Source organism: Gopherus evgoodei, chromosome 3, assembly GCF_007399415.2.
Source record: "Gopherus evgoodei ecotype Sinaloan lineage chromosome 3, rGopEvg1_v1.p, whole genome shotgun sequence".
Lineage (NCBI taxonomy): Eukaryota > Metazoa > Chordata > Testudines > Testudinidae > Gopherus > Gopherus evgoodei.
In genome coordinates, this window is record NC_044324.1 from 175,637,512 (window position 1) to 175,654,523 (window position 17,012).

At 40.3% G+C, this 17,012-nt stretch overlaps 2 protein-coding genes across 2 annotated transcripts in view; one reads left to right on the forward strand and one right to left on the reverse strand.

The window, feature by feature from the left end:
• Positions 1-1,531: 1,531 nt before the first annotated feature.
• Positions 1,532-17,012, reverse strand: part of RRP15 (ribosomal RNA processing 15 homolog) — a 45,157-nt gene continuing 29,676 nt past the window's right edge. Inside the window, exon 5 of the mRNA XM_030557490.1 lies at positions 1,532-2,119. Within this exon, the coding sequence (XP_030413350.1) occupies positions 1,970-2,119 (150 nt within the window). The 3' untranslated portion in view covers positions 1,532-1,969. The remainder of the gene's footprint in view (positions 2,120-17,012) is intronic.
• On the forward strand, positions 8,413-8,823 carry LOC115647628 (signal peptidase complex subunit 1-like). Its single transcript, XM_030554327.1, is given in 2 exon segments — positions 8,413-8,660; positions 8,663-8,823. Coding segments are annotated over 2 exon segments (372 nt in total). The 5' UTR covers positions 8,413-8,449.

Here is a 17,012-nt window from a genome sequence, read left to right on the forward strand (position 1 = left end):
CATGAAGATTTTACTCATAAAGTAATTAAACTCTGCAGAAACCAAGAAATGTGATGTGAGACTATAATGGTACTTTATAAGATTCAAAGTATATTACCTTATTTTAAAAATATTTGTTTACAGTGAAATAATGAGATGTCAATTCTACTAATTTAATAACTATACAGATGTCAAATCCTCAGAAGTTGGGATAAATGTACATCAAACTTTTGTGGTTTTGCCACTCTATATTTTGGGTACATGCCCTCATTTGTGATAATAATCATGAGGCCACAAGCTAATGTCTCCTTAGATATCTAATACACTTAACACTCAAACCAGTTTGAAAACGTAAACATTTCTGCTGTTAGCTTCGAGTTCTCCTCAAAGAATTATGCTACAATATATACCAGATGCATGAACAGGCTACAGTGTAACAGAACTACTGCCAGTTGTTAGGGGCTGAGTTTATGAATTAGATATATATATTATATTTACATGGTATAATATATACAAATCCCTCCACTCATCTTATTTAAGAAATTTAAATCCAATTTAACATTTGTAGTTTGCCTCTATTACATCAATGAAGTCCTTTATATTTTCACTTAGATGCTGAATAAGGGACTACTTAAAATATTTTCTTTAAATTAGTGAAGATACTCAGTGCTCTGCATATAATAAGATACAAAGGTTCATGAGAAATCCATAGCAGCAGACTCAAGAATACTTGGCAGTGTAACAACTTCCAGATCATCACAAAGTTGTTTGAAATATCAATGAATTATGCTTAAAACCCTATTATAAGTATCATCATCTTCATTTTACAATTGGGGAACTGAGGTACTGACCTACACAAGATCTCACAGCAAGTCTATGATGGGCGGAAGAGAGTATTCAGTCCCCTGGTTCTTACTTTTCTTCCTTATCCACAAAACTATCCCTTCTTTGCATGTATATGTACTGTACCCATTGTACCTTAAGGACTGGATTACCAATGGGGTAAACTGGTTAGGTCCTATGATGAACTCCAGCTGAGAATCTGCCCCTCATACTAAAAGCAATTCAGAGCAGTGACTATTCCTTGACACAGTTCAACACCATGCAGACCGCACTTTATAAAACCATTAATTAATCAAGCTGTACAGCTGTCACATCAATTATGCCATGGACCTTGCAGGTGAGGTTGCTTTCTGAATGTGGAACATTCAAATCTCAACATTGCCCCCCCCAAGTTTTATTTATTGTAAAAAAATAAAATAAAAAGTGAGAGCTCCTTTCCTCTCCCACCAGTCTCATACTGAGATTAACTTAAGACTTGCAAAAAAATAAAGGGAAAATATAAAGAGATGACATCAGTCATAAGGCTCGGTTTCTTTTTTTAAATTAAGTTTCTATGACTGTTTCCCATGAAATCAATGCTCAGAGACCAGTACTATGACATTAGTGGTTAGCTTTCTTTATTATCTACAAAATCTTTCTTGGCTTTATTATCTACAAAATCTTTCAAGGACTGCAGACTCTACAAGAGACCAGTAACTTTACAAAGAGATGGAATTTTTATGTTTATTGTAAGTCATTTCTTTTACAAATTGCTGACACCTTTTCAAGGTGCAACCTAGCTTTGGAAATTCAGGCACAATAATACGTCAATAGCCATGACCAATGTATTCACTTTTAATGACCTTGGCAAAACATATCTTTCATTGGGCAGGTGCCACTATTTTGACTGTACAAAATGTTTTGGAAATATGTTGAAAATTATACATGTTTTGGAAAATATTTCAGGATTTCAGTATAGAGAGTGAAGTTTTGGTAAATAAAAGTTCGAAGTGAATGAGGAAAGAAGCCACACCCAAACCTAAGGATGTCTTTGTTTTCCTTAAAATAGGCATCACTACAGTCCCCAAAAGCTGTGCATTCACAGAATGTAGAGCTTTTTATTCAAGTAAACTAACATTTTATCTTGAATGTTCTTTTATTTCCTCCATCAGTCACTGTCACTATCCTGCCTTAGTCCATCTTGTCCAGTGAAGCTTTCCCTGTCACTCTCTTTATCCCAGTCTTTCATAGATGCTCCCATCATGAAATCGTCACGGAGTATGTTCCATGCTGGCTCTTCATCAGGTTTCACTTCACCCTGATTACGATAAAACAAAAACCAAAAAGGTGAATGAGGAAATCAGACAGTCTGAAGGATTCCGATCCTCCACAATACCCGCTCCCACTCCCCAAACCCACGTTTACAATGTATGCAAAGACACAGACAAACTGAGGGCTGACTTCATTTCTTTCAATGCAAACAAGCATGCAAGTAAAAAACTTGACAGCAATAAAATAAATATGGAAACAAAACAATTATTTTTCATGGACTAAACAGAGTCAACCCTGGGCATGGCTTCCTTTAGTAAAATCATCTTTGGCAATCAAAATGGACTCATGATATCATTTATTAACCCCCAGGTGATGTTTCATTAGAACATTTTTGGCACATTTCTGCAATACAAATATGGATTTAATAAAAGCTTTGTAAAAAACAAATTTAACATTTAACATATTTTGTGATTTGTGAACCAAATCCCCTTTATGTGGGTTATTACTGCCTCACTACCTGGGCCTGCATATGGTACAAAGATGCTTCCAAAAGAAATGGAAATTTGATCTATGGTCAGCAAGCCAACAGCACCTTGATTCCAAATTTGCTTCTGCATGAAAATGGTTTAACTGAGGCAATATTTAAAGGCTCAGGGGTTAATAAAAAGAAGGGTGACAAGGAGTTTTGGTTAGCTTATTTAATGTATTGGAGGCAGCAGATCTCCAAAGATTATGTGGTAAAACACAGATGGTGCAACAGCACCACCCTGTGGAAATAATTTAAGCAACACAGTTTATACAAATTTGTACCTATATCCTATTATTGAAGATAATCACTCAAAACTGTTCCATGTACTAGAGTGGGAGTTTAGTGATCTAAGCCTCCGGTGTGAAATATTTCAAGGAACATGATGGCTCAATATCTGCTTGGAGTAAAGGAGTGACATGCAGTTTACCATTGAAGGGTTACTGAGATGAGATTGTACAGACAAACATAAAAAGTAGGGGTTTTCCCTGCTGTCCCTGGCTAAAAATATCTTCTCCCCTTGCACTGCTATCACTGACTAGTAAACAGTCACCCCCTCAGCGCTTGCACTTCCATGATGCTGTAGGGTGTGTACAGAGCGTACACATAACATTGTGGTAACGTGCTTCGGGATACGGCAATATTAATACTATCTTCTTAAACGAATCTTGTCACAAGGAATTAACTGAAATGAGAATACTATGAGATATTGACGGTTGTTGCTTGGCCTAATGCATATAGTCAGTCTCTTCAAATTTATGCATGCTTTTCCCTTGTTCCAGTGCATTTCTAGATGAACACAATATGCATAAGCCTACTTTCATGTGATCTCAGGGAGAGAGCAAATGGAGATTATAAGGATTTAGTGCCCTGGGAAAAAGAGACTGGAGAACTCAGGTCAGTTAGTAAAGAGCAAACATATAAAAAGACTAGCAAGAAAGCATTTCTGCATAATGAATACAAGTTATGGGAACACAAATCTGTCCCAGAAAGAGCGAGATCTTTAAGCTAATGGATGTCAAAAACCAGAAGCATTCGTCTAGAATTACAGCTTGTCCTGCACTTGTATTAAAAAGATGCCTCTCATAAGACTGGTTATTTTATTATTTCACACCCATCTCAAAACAGTTTCCGAAAGCCCAATCCAGAAAAAAGTACCCTCGGCAGCTGCTGCTTGGATGCCTTATGGCCTTTACATCTTCTTCCACAACTTCCTATTCCAAGGAGTAGTTCTCCCATCTCTAGCCACCATAGAATCAGCAACATCCTCTTCTCTGATTCCACCTACTCTTATGGCCTCCAGAGAAGTTGACTAACGCCACAGAGGGCTTGACTACACACAGAAGTTACACTACAGTAACTACATTGCAGTATGGAATTGGTAACACCTGCTTCCCCCACAGCATGGACTCAGTTATCAGTATAAATTATTCCCATATGGGAAGGGGAATAGGCCCCTTTATCCCAGCATAACTTGGGATTGTACTAGGTATAACTAGATCAGTAAAAGAAACACCCCTCCTGAACAGTTATACTAGTACAAAAAGTGTGTGCAGATCAGACCTGACCTCCACCTACTGCAGTGTTTGTCTATATTAGACTTTTTCACCTTGTCTTAATGATTTCCAATTAACTCAAAGCAGTTAACACATTGGTAAAGGCTAATTTGGATATTTCACAAATGTCTGTTCCAGGATACAAACATCAATGAACTCTGGGTAATAAAAGTCTCAAGTAGCCATACCAAGAGTGTCTTTTGTCTGCATGCAGGGTGGGCTCCTCTACGGCTGCTTGCAGAACAGCTCTGCCCAGAAGACAGAGTGGTGTTCGCTTTGGCCGATAGCCAGAATGCACAAGAACAGTTTAAAAAGAAAATTGTTGCCGAGATAATTTGGGGCTTGACTGGGCCCCAGCTGTTTTATATCTCATCATCTACCCTGTCAGGGAAGAGAGGCTAAAATGATAAAAGAAACCACTCACAAAACCTTCTTTGCTAAACCCTTTTAATAACCACCACAGTCTGGATATAGCACTGAAGTAAAACTCTAAATACTCAACGGAAAAAAATCCAGCTTGTTTTTCCAATAAGCTGCTTTTGCTAAAGAAAAATGCAACAGAAAACGATTACTACATTTTAATCCACATGGTGCGTTTAAAAACATAAAGGACAAGAGGCAGCAGCAGTGAGTTCTAGGGGATTAGAGCAAACGGCTGGGCAGGAGAAAAGCCTGCATTCAAATCCAGTATCATCTGACCTTCAGCAAGCCAGTGGGCCTCCTTTTGGCTCAGCCAACTGAACGGCAACACCTGGGTGAAAACAGGACTTCAACAAAAACCAGATGCTGAACTTCAGTATAGCTACCATCTCTTGTGTAAATGAATTACTTGTAAAGTTTGATTAGAGACTTGCGCAAGCATTAACTAAAGAGTTAGAAAGCGGCAGCAGGTCTCAATCTGGAAGATGAACATTTACTTTCAGGTGGTTTATCAATTTTAAATATATTACCACTAGGAGAAAACCCATGTTCATCCCACTTAATGGTGGGGCACTTCTATCGCAGGAAGGAAAAAGCGAAGGGGTCAATGAAGACTGAAGAAAATACAAGACTGACCTATTTGCTGTTGTAATATCAAACAAACAAAATTAAGTCCTAGGAAAATGTGCAGTAAATCTGCATATAATTAGCAGTTAGTTCAAGTTTAATTTCATCACATGCTTTATCTACACAAGAACGTTCATGTCTTACGGTTTTTAATACTATAATCTAGTTTCATCGAAGTAAAAACAAACTGATTCTTGGCACTTGCCAAGTAAACAAGCTTTCATTCCACATGATTGCTCTGAGCTTTCTCTCAGCTGTTCGTCCACATCTTCCAGATTTTACTGTGGTATTGAAGTCTCTTCTGAACATCCCCAAATGAAAACAAAACACTGTGTGTAAACATTAGCGTGTAGTGCTACACAAAAGGACTGTTTTGGACAGGCAAGGGCTTCACATCTGTAAAGCAAACTGTTCTTCGAACAGGTTATGACATTCAAGAGACTAGAACAATGTGTATATATACAGTAATACATTTGAAGAATCGCTGTTTCCTAGTGATGTTCAAGTTATTTTGTTTTACTGCAGAGTTCCAACAGGGGCCCATTTATCACTTTAAAAGATGGAAGAGGCTGGAGAACATGTCATATATGGCTTCTTATATTTGCACCAATAATATTCAGAAGTATTGCATGAATTAATTGATAAAGGCAATCTAATCCACAGCATCTCTTGGAAACTTGCTTGCTTGCACAGCACGAGAACATTATAAAAGATATCAGACATGTAAACAAGATAAATGTTCACACTGGCTTGAAGCGTTGAGAATACATCTGGGCAGCCAACACCACACTGGACACAAGCTAAGTCAGCAGTTCTTAGTGCAGTGGGATGACCTCTATCTCACCAGAGCACCCAGACTAACCCTATTCTGTTCCCAAAACCAGATATGTTTCTGTACCAGGACAGCAGCTGCACTTATGGTCAACTGAAAAACACTAAAAGACAGCCAACCCCCTCCACATCTTTCCTAGAGCCTCCTATCCATGAGCACACTACTAGTGTGGATCCAACCAAACTGGTCTGGCATGGGTACACTTTGCGGAGAAGATGCTCCACCTATGCTAGGCTAAATCCGAGGGAATGCCCACACAAACCTCCACAACAGCAGCTGCAGCAGCTGAGTCACTGTAGCACTTCAGTGTAGATGCTACCTAGGCCAACAGGAAGGGTTATCCCATCAGCGAAGTTAATCCACCGCCCCGAGAGGCGGTAGCTAGGTTGATGGAAGAATTCTTCTGTCGACCCAGCACTGTTAACACATGGGATTAGGGCAGCACGTCTCTCAGGGATGTGGATTTTTCACACTGGAGGGACACAGCTATGCTGACGTAAGTTCCCAGCGTGGACCAGCCGTGAGTGCCGATCACCTGAGCTCAGACTCACTCACAGTGAGCTGAATCTTGCCAGCCAAGTCTTGAAAAATGAGTAAAGTCAGGGTCCAAAAGACTAGGAGGACATAATCATTAATGGATGTCACTCCATACAGCACAACACAGCAATATGGCATTGGCATCTAATTTTTGGGTGTCGTGGGGCCAGTGCAGAACAAGCTCCGTGCAGCCTCCATGCTACCACAGCAGAGATCTGTATATTTGTGATGAAGTAATTCTGGAATTTAGAACTGAGCATTCCTCTGCTTTTAGCCATTGTTTTTACTGCTTGTACCAATACATGTTATGTAACTTGCTCTTGGCAAACACAATTAGAATAACTAGTGTGCCAGAAACTACGTTTAAGTGAACGAGGAAAGCACAGTCATTCAACTGATACAGTATTTTTAAAGGCAAAAGAAAGGAAATATTCTAAATCTTGTAGGATGAGACAACATCAGCAAAAGTACAGTTCTTGGTGGGAGTGAACTCCCGCAGTGAGAACCCATGACAGAGTAAGAATATTGGTTCTACTCCCTGCTCTTCCACTAACACATATAGAAACTTTTGGTAAGTCACTTAACTTCTATCTGCCTCAGTGTCCCCATCTGCAACTACAATAACCTATCTCACATGGAAGTTGTGAGGCTGTGTGGTGTACAGCAGGGGTGGGCAACCAGCAGCCTACGGGGGGTGTGGAGGTTTGGGGCTTCCCCCCACGGTGGGGTGAGCTGGCACTCATGGCTCCAGCCCCTTCGTGTGTGTGTGTGTGTGTGTGTGTGTGTGTGTGTGTGTGTGTGTGTGTGTGTGTGTGTGTGTGTGAGAGAGAGACAGAGAGAGAGACAGAGAGAGTGTGTGTGTGCGCGCGCAGAGGCTCGGGGCTTCGCGTGTGCGGGGTTGGAGCCACGAGTGCCAGAAGCCCCAAGCTCTCCTCCTCCCCCCACAGCCCGGCAGGTGAGTTGAACATGTGTAGCCCACCATTTATTTTTTCGGTGGGTTAGTGGCCCCTGACACAAAAAAGGTTCCCCACCTCTGGTGTAAAGTACATTGATACCCTTATCTGGAAGTGTAGAACATTAACAAGCATTTTGCAAGCCTGGGAATTATAACCAACATACTGGGTTTCCCTTGCCTTCACTTTATAATCAAAGATGAACTACCAGACACTGCATTGACATCACTCTCATGTTACCTTTCACCTACAGTAAGTGTTTATTTGTACCTGTCAAGGAAGGAATTTCTAATATAAACATTTTTAAGCAATAGCTTTACATCTAGAGAATTTTCTTTTTTTTACATTTTTGTCTTAAAGTGTAATTAATTCAAACTACATCTCCAATTGCACCCATTAAGCTCAAGACAGCAGTCTGAAAGTTTGAAACATAGGCGACACTGACTGCCATGAAAGAACTGTGAAATGTAATTGACAAAAGTCATTTGATACGTTTGACATTTCTGAATCCACTACTGGAATTAGCTGTCTGACCATAGTTTGTGTTGTCTGGGGTCCTGGTAGAATAGGAGTGCTGGAGACAAGCTTGCAAATAATTTTTTACCCGGCCAGCTCAGCGCCTATCTTTCAGACTTGGACCCGCTACTCGGCTGCCACTGGTGGAATGTCAACACGAGCTAGCCAGTCCGGCAGGGAGGCTGCCGCCCACGAGACCTCGCCTCCCTCCTCCTCCAAGGCCGGTGCCACTGAGGCCTCCACCTCCCAGGCCGGGCCTGGCTTTGGCTCTCAGGATACTCCTGAAGTTTCCCTTTTGGAGGCTGGGAGCATCTCTGAGGCCTGTGCTTCTCAGGGCGGGGCGGGCAATTCCAAGGAGAGCAGCAAGAGCGGGGAAGCAGCCGACGAGGTGAATTCCATCGCTAGCACCATGCTGGATGTATTCGGTTCCATCCTCACCCAGATGGACTACAAGGGTCAAAAACTAGCAGAACAGATTTTTCGAGGGATCATTCTTGTTTCTGCAGTAATTGGTTTTATCTATGGCTACATCGCTGAACAGTTTGATTGGGCTGTCTATATAGTTATGGCTGGGTTTGCTTTATCGTGCCTGCTAACACTCCCTCCATGGCCTATGTACCGCTGCAATGGCTCCCTGTCCAAGAGTCGGGAACAGAAGACAAGAAGCCATCAGAGAGAGGACTGAAAAGCCATACTCAAAAGTTGAAGAATATGAACCCTCATAATGTGAACACTGGAGAATTTAGCTTCATTAAAGGTTTCTATGATGATAAAAAAACCTAAAAAATTTAATTAATAACTAGCATTTATTATTTAAATAGTATTTAGTTGTGGCAAAGCTTTCCTGGTTAATTGGTATTTGCATACACACTCCACAGTAACCACCACCACGACTGGCACCCTGTTGGCAGTGTAAGACAGGCAAAATTTTGAATGTCGGAGAAGACTGGAACTTCTCTTTTCCGCCCTAAGAGTAACTGCTCCTGGACAGGTACGAGGGACATCAACAGTTCAGTGTGGGAATGTCTGCACTGACACTACCTGTGTCATGTTGCTTAATACATACAAAGAAAGCCCTATGTTTTAGGAAAATTAAGGATGCAAAGTCAAGCACTCTAAAGTTAGGCAATGCCAGTACTATTGTTGTCTATGCCAGTGCTTCTCAAAGTTGGGCTGCTGCTTGTTCAGGGAAAGCCCCTGGCAGTCTTACCTGCCGCATCCGCAGGTCCAGCCGATCGCAGCTCCCACTGGCCACGGTTCGCTGCTCCAGGCCAATGGGGGCTGCAGGAAGAGGCGTGGGCTGAGGGATGCACTGGCCGCCCTTCCTGCAGCCCCCATTGGCCTGGAGCAGCGACCAGTGGGAGCCATGATCGGCCAAACCTGAGGACGCGGCAGATAAACAAACCGGCCCGGACTGCCAGGGGCTTTCCCTGAACAAGTGGCGGACCAGCTTTGAGAAGCACTGGTCTATGCAATCTTAACCTGTACCAACGCACCACAGTCTTATGCAACATCACATAGAAAGTATGTGGTAGAATCAGAAATCATGTTGCCTTTACCACTGAAGAACACTGTTCTTTTCTTACAACCCTCTGCCTCATTCACTGTCCAGATTGTACACTGAATGAAGCAGGTATCCCACTGGAACAAGTAATGATCATGTAATTCAAGACTATCGTAATGCATATGCACAAACTGGTCAAAGTGAGGTTTCAGAGGCAACTTTTAATTCTGGTGTTTCCTAATTTCTGAGTGTTTGACTCTGCAGCTACAACATTCCTTTAAACACAGATTTGTTTTTGGTTATTTTAAGGTTTTAACCCCCCTCCTACACAAAACAAACAAACAAAACAAACAGAAAACTGAGGAAATTCCCTTATATGGAACCCCTTTCTGGGTCAATCATTAGCAGAGTTGGAACCCAGGACCTTTAAATTACAGTAAAAAAAATCCTTCCACTTCAGCTAAAGGAGTGCCTGAAGCAGCAGTAGAGCATTAACCTCTGTATGGACCAGTCACTTGAGGGGAACACGACACATTTTGCTAGATAGCAGGAGAACGTTGGAAATTATAAATACTGGGATCCACTCCTGGCTCTAGTGAATGGGTCTAGCAGTTAACAACAGCCCACCTAAGCATATAAATCCAGGCCAGCTGTTTTGAAAAGCCATGTGTGGACGAGTAGATAAGCCTTGGGTAGCTATAGTGGAGATCATATTCTATTATACACTCTATTCAAAGTGACCTTGTGTGGCATCTCAGTTACCCCATCTGTAAAATGCGAGGAATTAGAACTACCTGACTTTCAAGATAGCGATCTGAGACTTTCCTCAACACGAAGAGATGTAAGTACATGGAATTATGAACACCAAAAAGTAGAAGATCTGAAAGTACGGCCTGGTCTACACTAGAAAATTAGGGCAGCGTAACAACATTGCTTGGGGTGTGAAAAATCCACACCCCTGAATGGCGTAGCTAAGTCAACCTACATCCCTGTATAGACAGCACTAGGTGGACGGTAGAATTCTTCCATCCACCTAGCTACCGCCTCTCCGAGAGGTGGATTACCTCTGCTGACAAAAGAATCCCTCTCGTCGGCATAGGTAGTGTCTATAACAAAGTGCTGCTGCTGTAGCATTTTAAGTATAGACAAGCCCTAGAATTCGTCTCTTCTTGACTCCTGGCACAGCACTCTTTTCCTTAAGCAAAAAGGGCTGGCTGATGCTGCCGTTTCTGTGTAGAAGTCAAACTCTGGGGTAGGCGAGTATGTCCCATGTGGATAGAATGTTCAGTGATTTTAGCAGCCAACTCGAATAAGCTCTACTGAACAAGGGCAAATGGTGATTTTCAGGTGCTTGTAACTTGGGATAAATCGGGGAGATTTCTAAGAAAATAATAAAAGGCACTTCTGACTCTGACAACAATTTCCCTGCTAAATTTCAAGTTCCTGCTCCCAACGTCAAAAGTGCAAAAGCTCTTCAAAGACACAGTTGGAAACATTTTTTTTTAACATTGCCAGAACTATCTACTCTTTCTAACCTTATTCTCTGGAATATCTAAGATTTTTCACTGAAGCTTTAAAAAAATTCTCCTGAGGCAGAGAACATGTAAGGAAAATTGCAGCCCAAACAATTAAAAATTGGCAATATAAGAAGCGATTGAAAACAGAGGCTTATAATGGAAAAATATTGGTGTTGATACCAACTTCATCTATAATAGAGCATCATAAATATGCATGATCTGGAACAGACACAGAAGTAAGATCCTTGTTCTGAAGACTTTATAAACTATGTTTTATGTTATTCTGTCCGTTAGCATCTTGGACTCTCAATCTGGCAACTTTCACAAACTCTCCCTTCATACAAAAATTGTCGTAACAGGGTAAATTACATTCTCTGAACAACACACTCCATATTAATTTGGTTTAGGAAAGTATTTTAAAGTGAAAGCTTGTAGAACATGCCAATTGTACAACAGGTGCCTGTTCTGCTCCAGGGTAATTTCACAAACACTTACTCCTAATGATAAGCATGTCATTCAACACACATTCACATTTACCCTGGACTTCAAGTTAGAGTGACTAAATTGAAATACAACTGAATATTTGAGATAGATCTATGCTGTTGACTTTAGGAGCAATACACAATCTCATTTATTTACAGCTCTACCCAGGCTGTGTAGGCTAAAATCTACACGGCCATTTCCAGTTAACAACCATTACAATCAATTGTTTACAGCATATGGATTCCAGATGTTAATATTCAAACTTTTACATGGGTAAAACATTGGAGTTACTGCAGAGAGGGGAAACTTGGGCTCAACAAACATTGATTTGCATTTTGGGCACAACTGGAAGAGCATTCCACAGTTCAGCAACCTGAGTGAGTAATTCCCCTATCCCTACAACCTTTTCTTGGGTTTATTGTGAAGGTGGATGTGTAAATGAGAAGGAATGCTTGGGTTGGCATGCACAGAGCTTTGAATACATGCTAACCTAACAAAGCCCAGAACTGAATTATATAAATTCTGAAAATAAACATTCACCTGGGCTTTAGTGAAAAAAAGAAATCAACAGCAACCTCATTCTCTAAAATCATTACTTAACACTTGACTGTAAAGAGATGAAACAGAAGTCGTTTATATTTTAAGCTATTTACGTGGAAAAAAAAAGAGAGCTTTGTTTAGTCCTAGTAAAAGAAACACAATGAGTTTCAGGAGCATTTGTACCACAAGATGTAAAAGACATTAAAAGAAAAAAATAGAGTTAGGAGGGGCCTGTTTTTTGGCTTGAAATTTTGGTGCTTTGCAGAGTTTGGGGCATTCCATTTCTGATAGCAGCCATCTGGGAATTCTTTCCATTGCAAGAAGAATTTTACCACATGCTGCTACAAGACAACATACAGACATGTTGGCAAAGAGATTCACATATACCTGTTGAAAGTAGTGGGGAAAGATATGGGAGTATTATAACTACGAGCTGCCCAGGAAAAAACATAAATTTGGGTTCTGGATTATACTATGCACAATATACAAGTGTTTCGGAAAGCATATGACTTTTAAAAGGAACATAATCAACATGAAATCTAATCAGTTATAAAAAGAAAGCATTCAAAGCAGTTTCAGGTAATAAACCTTTGAAAATTCATGATTTTACAGTCACTTTTCCTATTTTAAACATGGTTTTCTCCCCTGTATTACCGTTTAAAACCCCCACACAAACTTGCTGTAATGAGGAAGGGAAGTACTAAGAAAAGAGAGACAGGGAGCAGATATTGTGAAACTGACTATATACAAAGTTAGTAAAATATATGCTAAACAAATTGGACAGGTGCTGTTCTTTCAATCTCTTTCAATTATAGTCATTTTAGGTGCTACATGGAACAATACTGGACAAAAAGAATTAACAAGTGTTCTTGAAGCTGATACACCTTTAAATTATAATTTTAGGTTGAATATTCTTGTCCTTCTCATTTCTTCCATGACAAGCCACTTTACTTACAAACACAATAGCCCACAGGATATTTGAAAGTTGCCTAGCAAAATGTAATCAGGCTCTTTTTATATTAATCTCATGTACCCAACGCAGAAACACCTGAAAACAAGCCTGATTTAGTGAAATGCAATATGATATTTTATAGGTATATAAGAAGCATTACAGGTATAAGAGGTATCACAGATCCTATTTTCTGTTAATATTTTAAATTAATGCTCTGTGAGATAGAGCAACATACTCATGAAATTACTGTGTACTCAAGTGTCATGGGATCAAATGATACCGGATTATAGTGACAGTTAAAATCAGGCCAGAATTAGAGTTCAGGGATGAGCACTGAACCCAAACTTTATACAGCACCCCCCATGTGACCTCCCAATGCACAGATTGCTGCATAAAAATAGATCTAGGGGTGGGGAAATGCAGAGTAAAAAGGGGTCCTGGTCCATGACTGGAGCTTCCAGATGCTACCATATACAAATAATATGTATTATTGCTTTTAAAATTAAATCTTATCTAGATAAACATTCTAGAGTCAGATTAGAATTTTGTCATATGTTTTGTCAAATGTGCAATTCAAGCAGCATCGGATTGGTTTGGTGCCAACAAATTTCTGGAAACTACATGGTACGGGCTTTGTATGAAAAAGGAAGTCAGCCAGGAACACAGTCAAAAAGAGCATTATCCAGATCCAACTGAGAGTAAACACACAAGCTGCAGAGTTTCAGACAATTTGAGGGTGATGAATTTAACCAGTGGAAATTAAAGTAATCTAAAATTTAAAAAAAACAAAAAACAAACCTAAGTTAAGTTAATGGGTAGTGACTATTAGAGCATATCATGCAGGGTTTCTCAAACTGGGGTCACAGCTTGTGTAGGGAAAGCCCCTGGCGGGCCAGGCAGGTTTGTTTACCTGCCCCATCGGCAGGTCTGGCCAATCACGGCTCCCACTGGCCGCGGATCACTGCCCCCATTGGCCCGGAGCAGCAATCTGCAGCCAGTGGGAGCCGTGATCAGCCAGACCTGCAGACAGGGCACGTAAACAAACGGTCTCAGCCCACCAGGGGCTTTCCCTACACAAGCAGCAACCCCAGTTGAGAAACCCTGATATAGTAGTTTCCATTCCCTATGAAGATGACAAATTAATAACTTTAATCATCAAAACATTACATCTAAGATATTCACCACTTGAAATGGTGGCTGTTGGAAATCGAGGATCTACTCCCAAAGTGAGAATACTGCACAGACTGAAGGCCTCATCCAACTACCAATGAAGTCCACATGAGTTTTTCCACTGATTTCAACAGGAGCGAGATCAGGAGCTAACCAAGCATATCTGTTCTGCAGTGAAAACTCTGAACGGTCAGACAGATATTTGTAAAAACAGACAAAAAATACCTTTCATATCCAAGGGAGCTCAAACTGTAAGGCAAGCAATCTGCCTCGCAGAGGAACTGAAAATTTGATTGAAATTCATAACTCTGATAACACAAGTTAGTTGTTAAATTTGAATAGCTACAGCTTTAATGATCATAGCTCAGTTAGGTTAGAAATAGTCCAATCATCATTTAGAAATTAGATCTCTTTTAAAAATGCAGTTCTCATAGTACATTTTTTCCCCAAAAGTGAATTAATGTTAAGTCTGAAGAGTTTTACTATAAATACGAATGTTTAATGCTGGGGAGGGGGGGGGAACCCCAAAGAAACACTAAAACCTCTCTGCAAATGATAATCAAATACCAACTGACATTCTTATCAAGGCTGATCAATAAACACAAGAGAGTCAATCCCAGACACACTTGCTAAATAGATGAAGACTAAAGCAATGATAGTTCCTTTGGCATTTCAGGTAACGAAGTGATCTGACACTGCAATCAAATGGGTCCAGGCCTGGAAAAGGTCCTCCTTTCCGATCACCGGTCCAGGGCAAATGCTTAAGTTTATGGATCCTGAAATGAGATTACTGGTCTACCAAAGTTATAAAATATTGGAATTCCAAGAGTGAAGATCACCCAATTTTTGTTAGTGAATAACTTGGAAACTTCTTGATAGCTGTGCAAATCTTTACCACCCAAAACCCCATCTGGACCCTCCTCCTAAACATAGCTTTGGCAGGATGTGTTGAAGGTCTACAAATTCAGGCCTTTTTGGACTATCACTGTAGTTCCTTCTCCCAACAAAGCTTGTCCATCTATTTCAGTCCTATGCTGCCGCTATCAGCATAAAAGCAGTCTGTGCCTCCACCTTCAGGAGTTACAAATGCTAAGTTAAGTGGAAAATATGGGACTTTTTCAGATGATGCACAGTACTCATTTTAGCTCTTACAATTCTCAAGATGGTAACCACTAAAATCAGTTGGAATGGAAATGTAGAAAAAATGAGAGATTATCAATATCATGAATTTTTCAAGGTTCACAATTCAAAAACAACCAGATTTCTAAATAATTATGTATGTCTAACCCTGGTCTTTTGTGAGATAATGGGCCTTAAAACCGGCATTAAGCAGAAGTGCAATTTTTGCAATGGCCCAGCATCTAACACAGCAAGCCTTAGACCAATATAATTTTTAATCCTAGGCACATAGCTAATAAAGACAAGTGTCTGGCTAGTGCAGGACTTTGATTTGTTTAAAAGGAATGCAGTTAATTTGAAATTTAGTCAGTTTTTAGAAACAAGTTACGAAGTTTCAGGCATTACCCTTTGTTCCTGAATCCCCCACTTATCTATCAGAGAATATACCCCCTACTTATTCTACCCATTAACACAGTATGAGAGTGCCGCACATATCTTCAGTATATTTATCCTCAGAACACACCTGTGAAGTAGGAATTATCCATTATTATCCCCGTTTTACGAAGAGGGAACAGAGGCACAGTGAGACTATGTGACTTACTCAAGGTCACACAGGAAGTCTAGAGCAGAACAAGGAATTTAACCCTGTACTTCTGAGTTCCAGGCTATCACCCCAGGCAGTGGACCATCTTCCCTCTCTTTTGTTGCCACCAATTGTTCCACTCTTCCACCCCATCTTCATGGGTTTATACTTTTTTCGGGGGGGGGGGGGTGGATTCTTTCTTGTGTGGGTCTTTTACCCCGCAAAGAGGGGAAAGCCAACTGGCTATTAAGGGGGAAATAAAATTGACTATACACAGAAAAGTGTCACATGCTCAGACAAACTGGAAAAGGGTTAATTGCTCTCTAATCTTTCAGTTAAAAACATCTTTGGTGTTTTCTGCAACCACAGCTTTCATGCATCTGACAAAGTGGGTATTCATCCACGAAAGCTCATGCTCCAAAACATCTGTTAGTCTATAAGGTGACACAGGATTCTTTGCTGCTTTTACAGATCCAAACTAACACGGCTACCCCTCTGATATCTGTAACCACAGTTGTTTTTAAAAAGATCTCAATTATGTGATTTCTTTTTTAAATCGCCAAAGTCCTTTCAGAAACCATCATTAAAAATTCATCAAATTCTTTGATGAAAGAAAAAGTTTAGCTCTGTCTTCTAATTGTTCTTCCAGTTCATACGGCAGAGCTCTTCCATTTACCCACATAAATAAACAAAAAGTAGGTGCACAGAGAAGTCATACTTACAAAAGAGCATATATGTATTATGGTAAATAGAAATCAGAACACATCACACCGAAAATAACTAAGTAATATAGAGCTGATGAAATTGCTCCCCAAGATAATCTGTGAGAGACAGCACTCAGATGGGGTAAACCAAACTAGTTCAGATAAAAGACCTACACCAAATCTTCAGTTATTTCCAGAACAAAATCTTTCTATAAAAGGTGCTGAAGTGTTTATATATATTCCTCTTTACAAACATTATCCTGCCAATAACTGCTATGAACAAAGACAGAAACCTCTCAAGGAAAGTCTGCTTTTGGGAAACTTTCAGATCAATATTGCATAAGTGAATCCTTCGTGCAAGCAGCCCAGCTTTTGTTTTTTAAAGGAAACAAAATCCAGA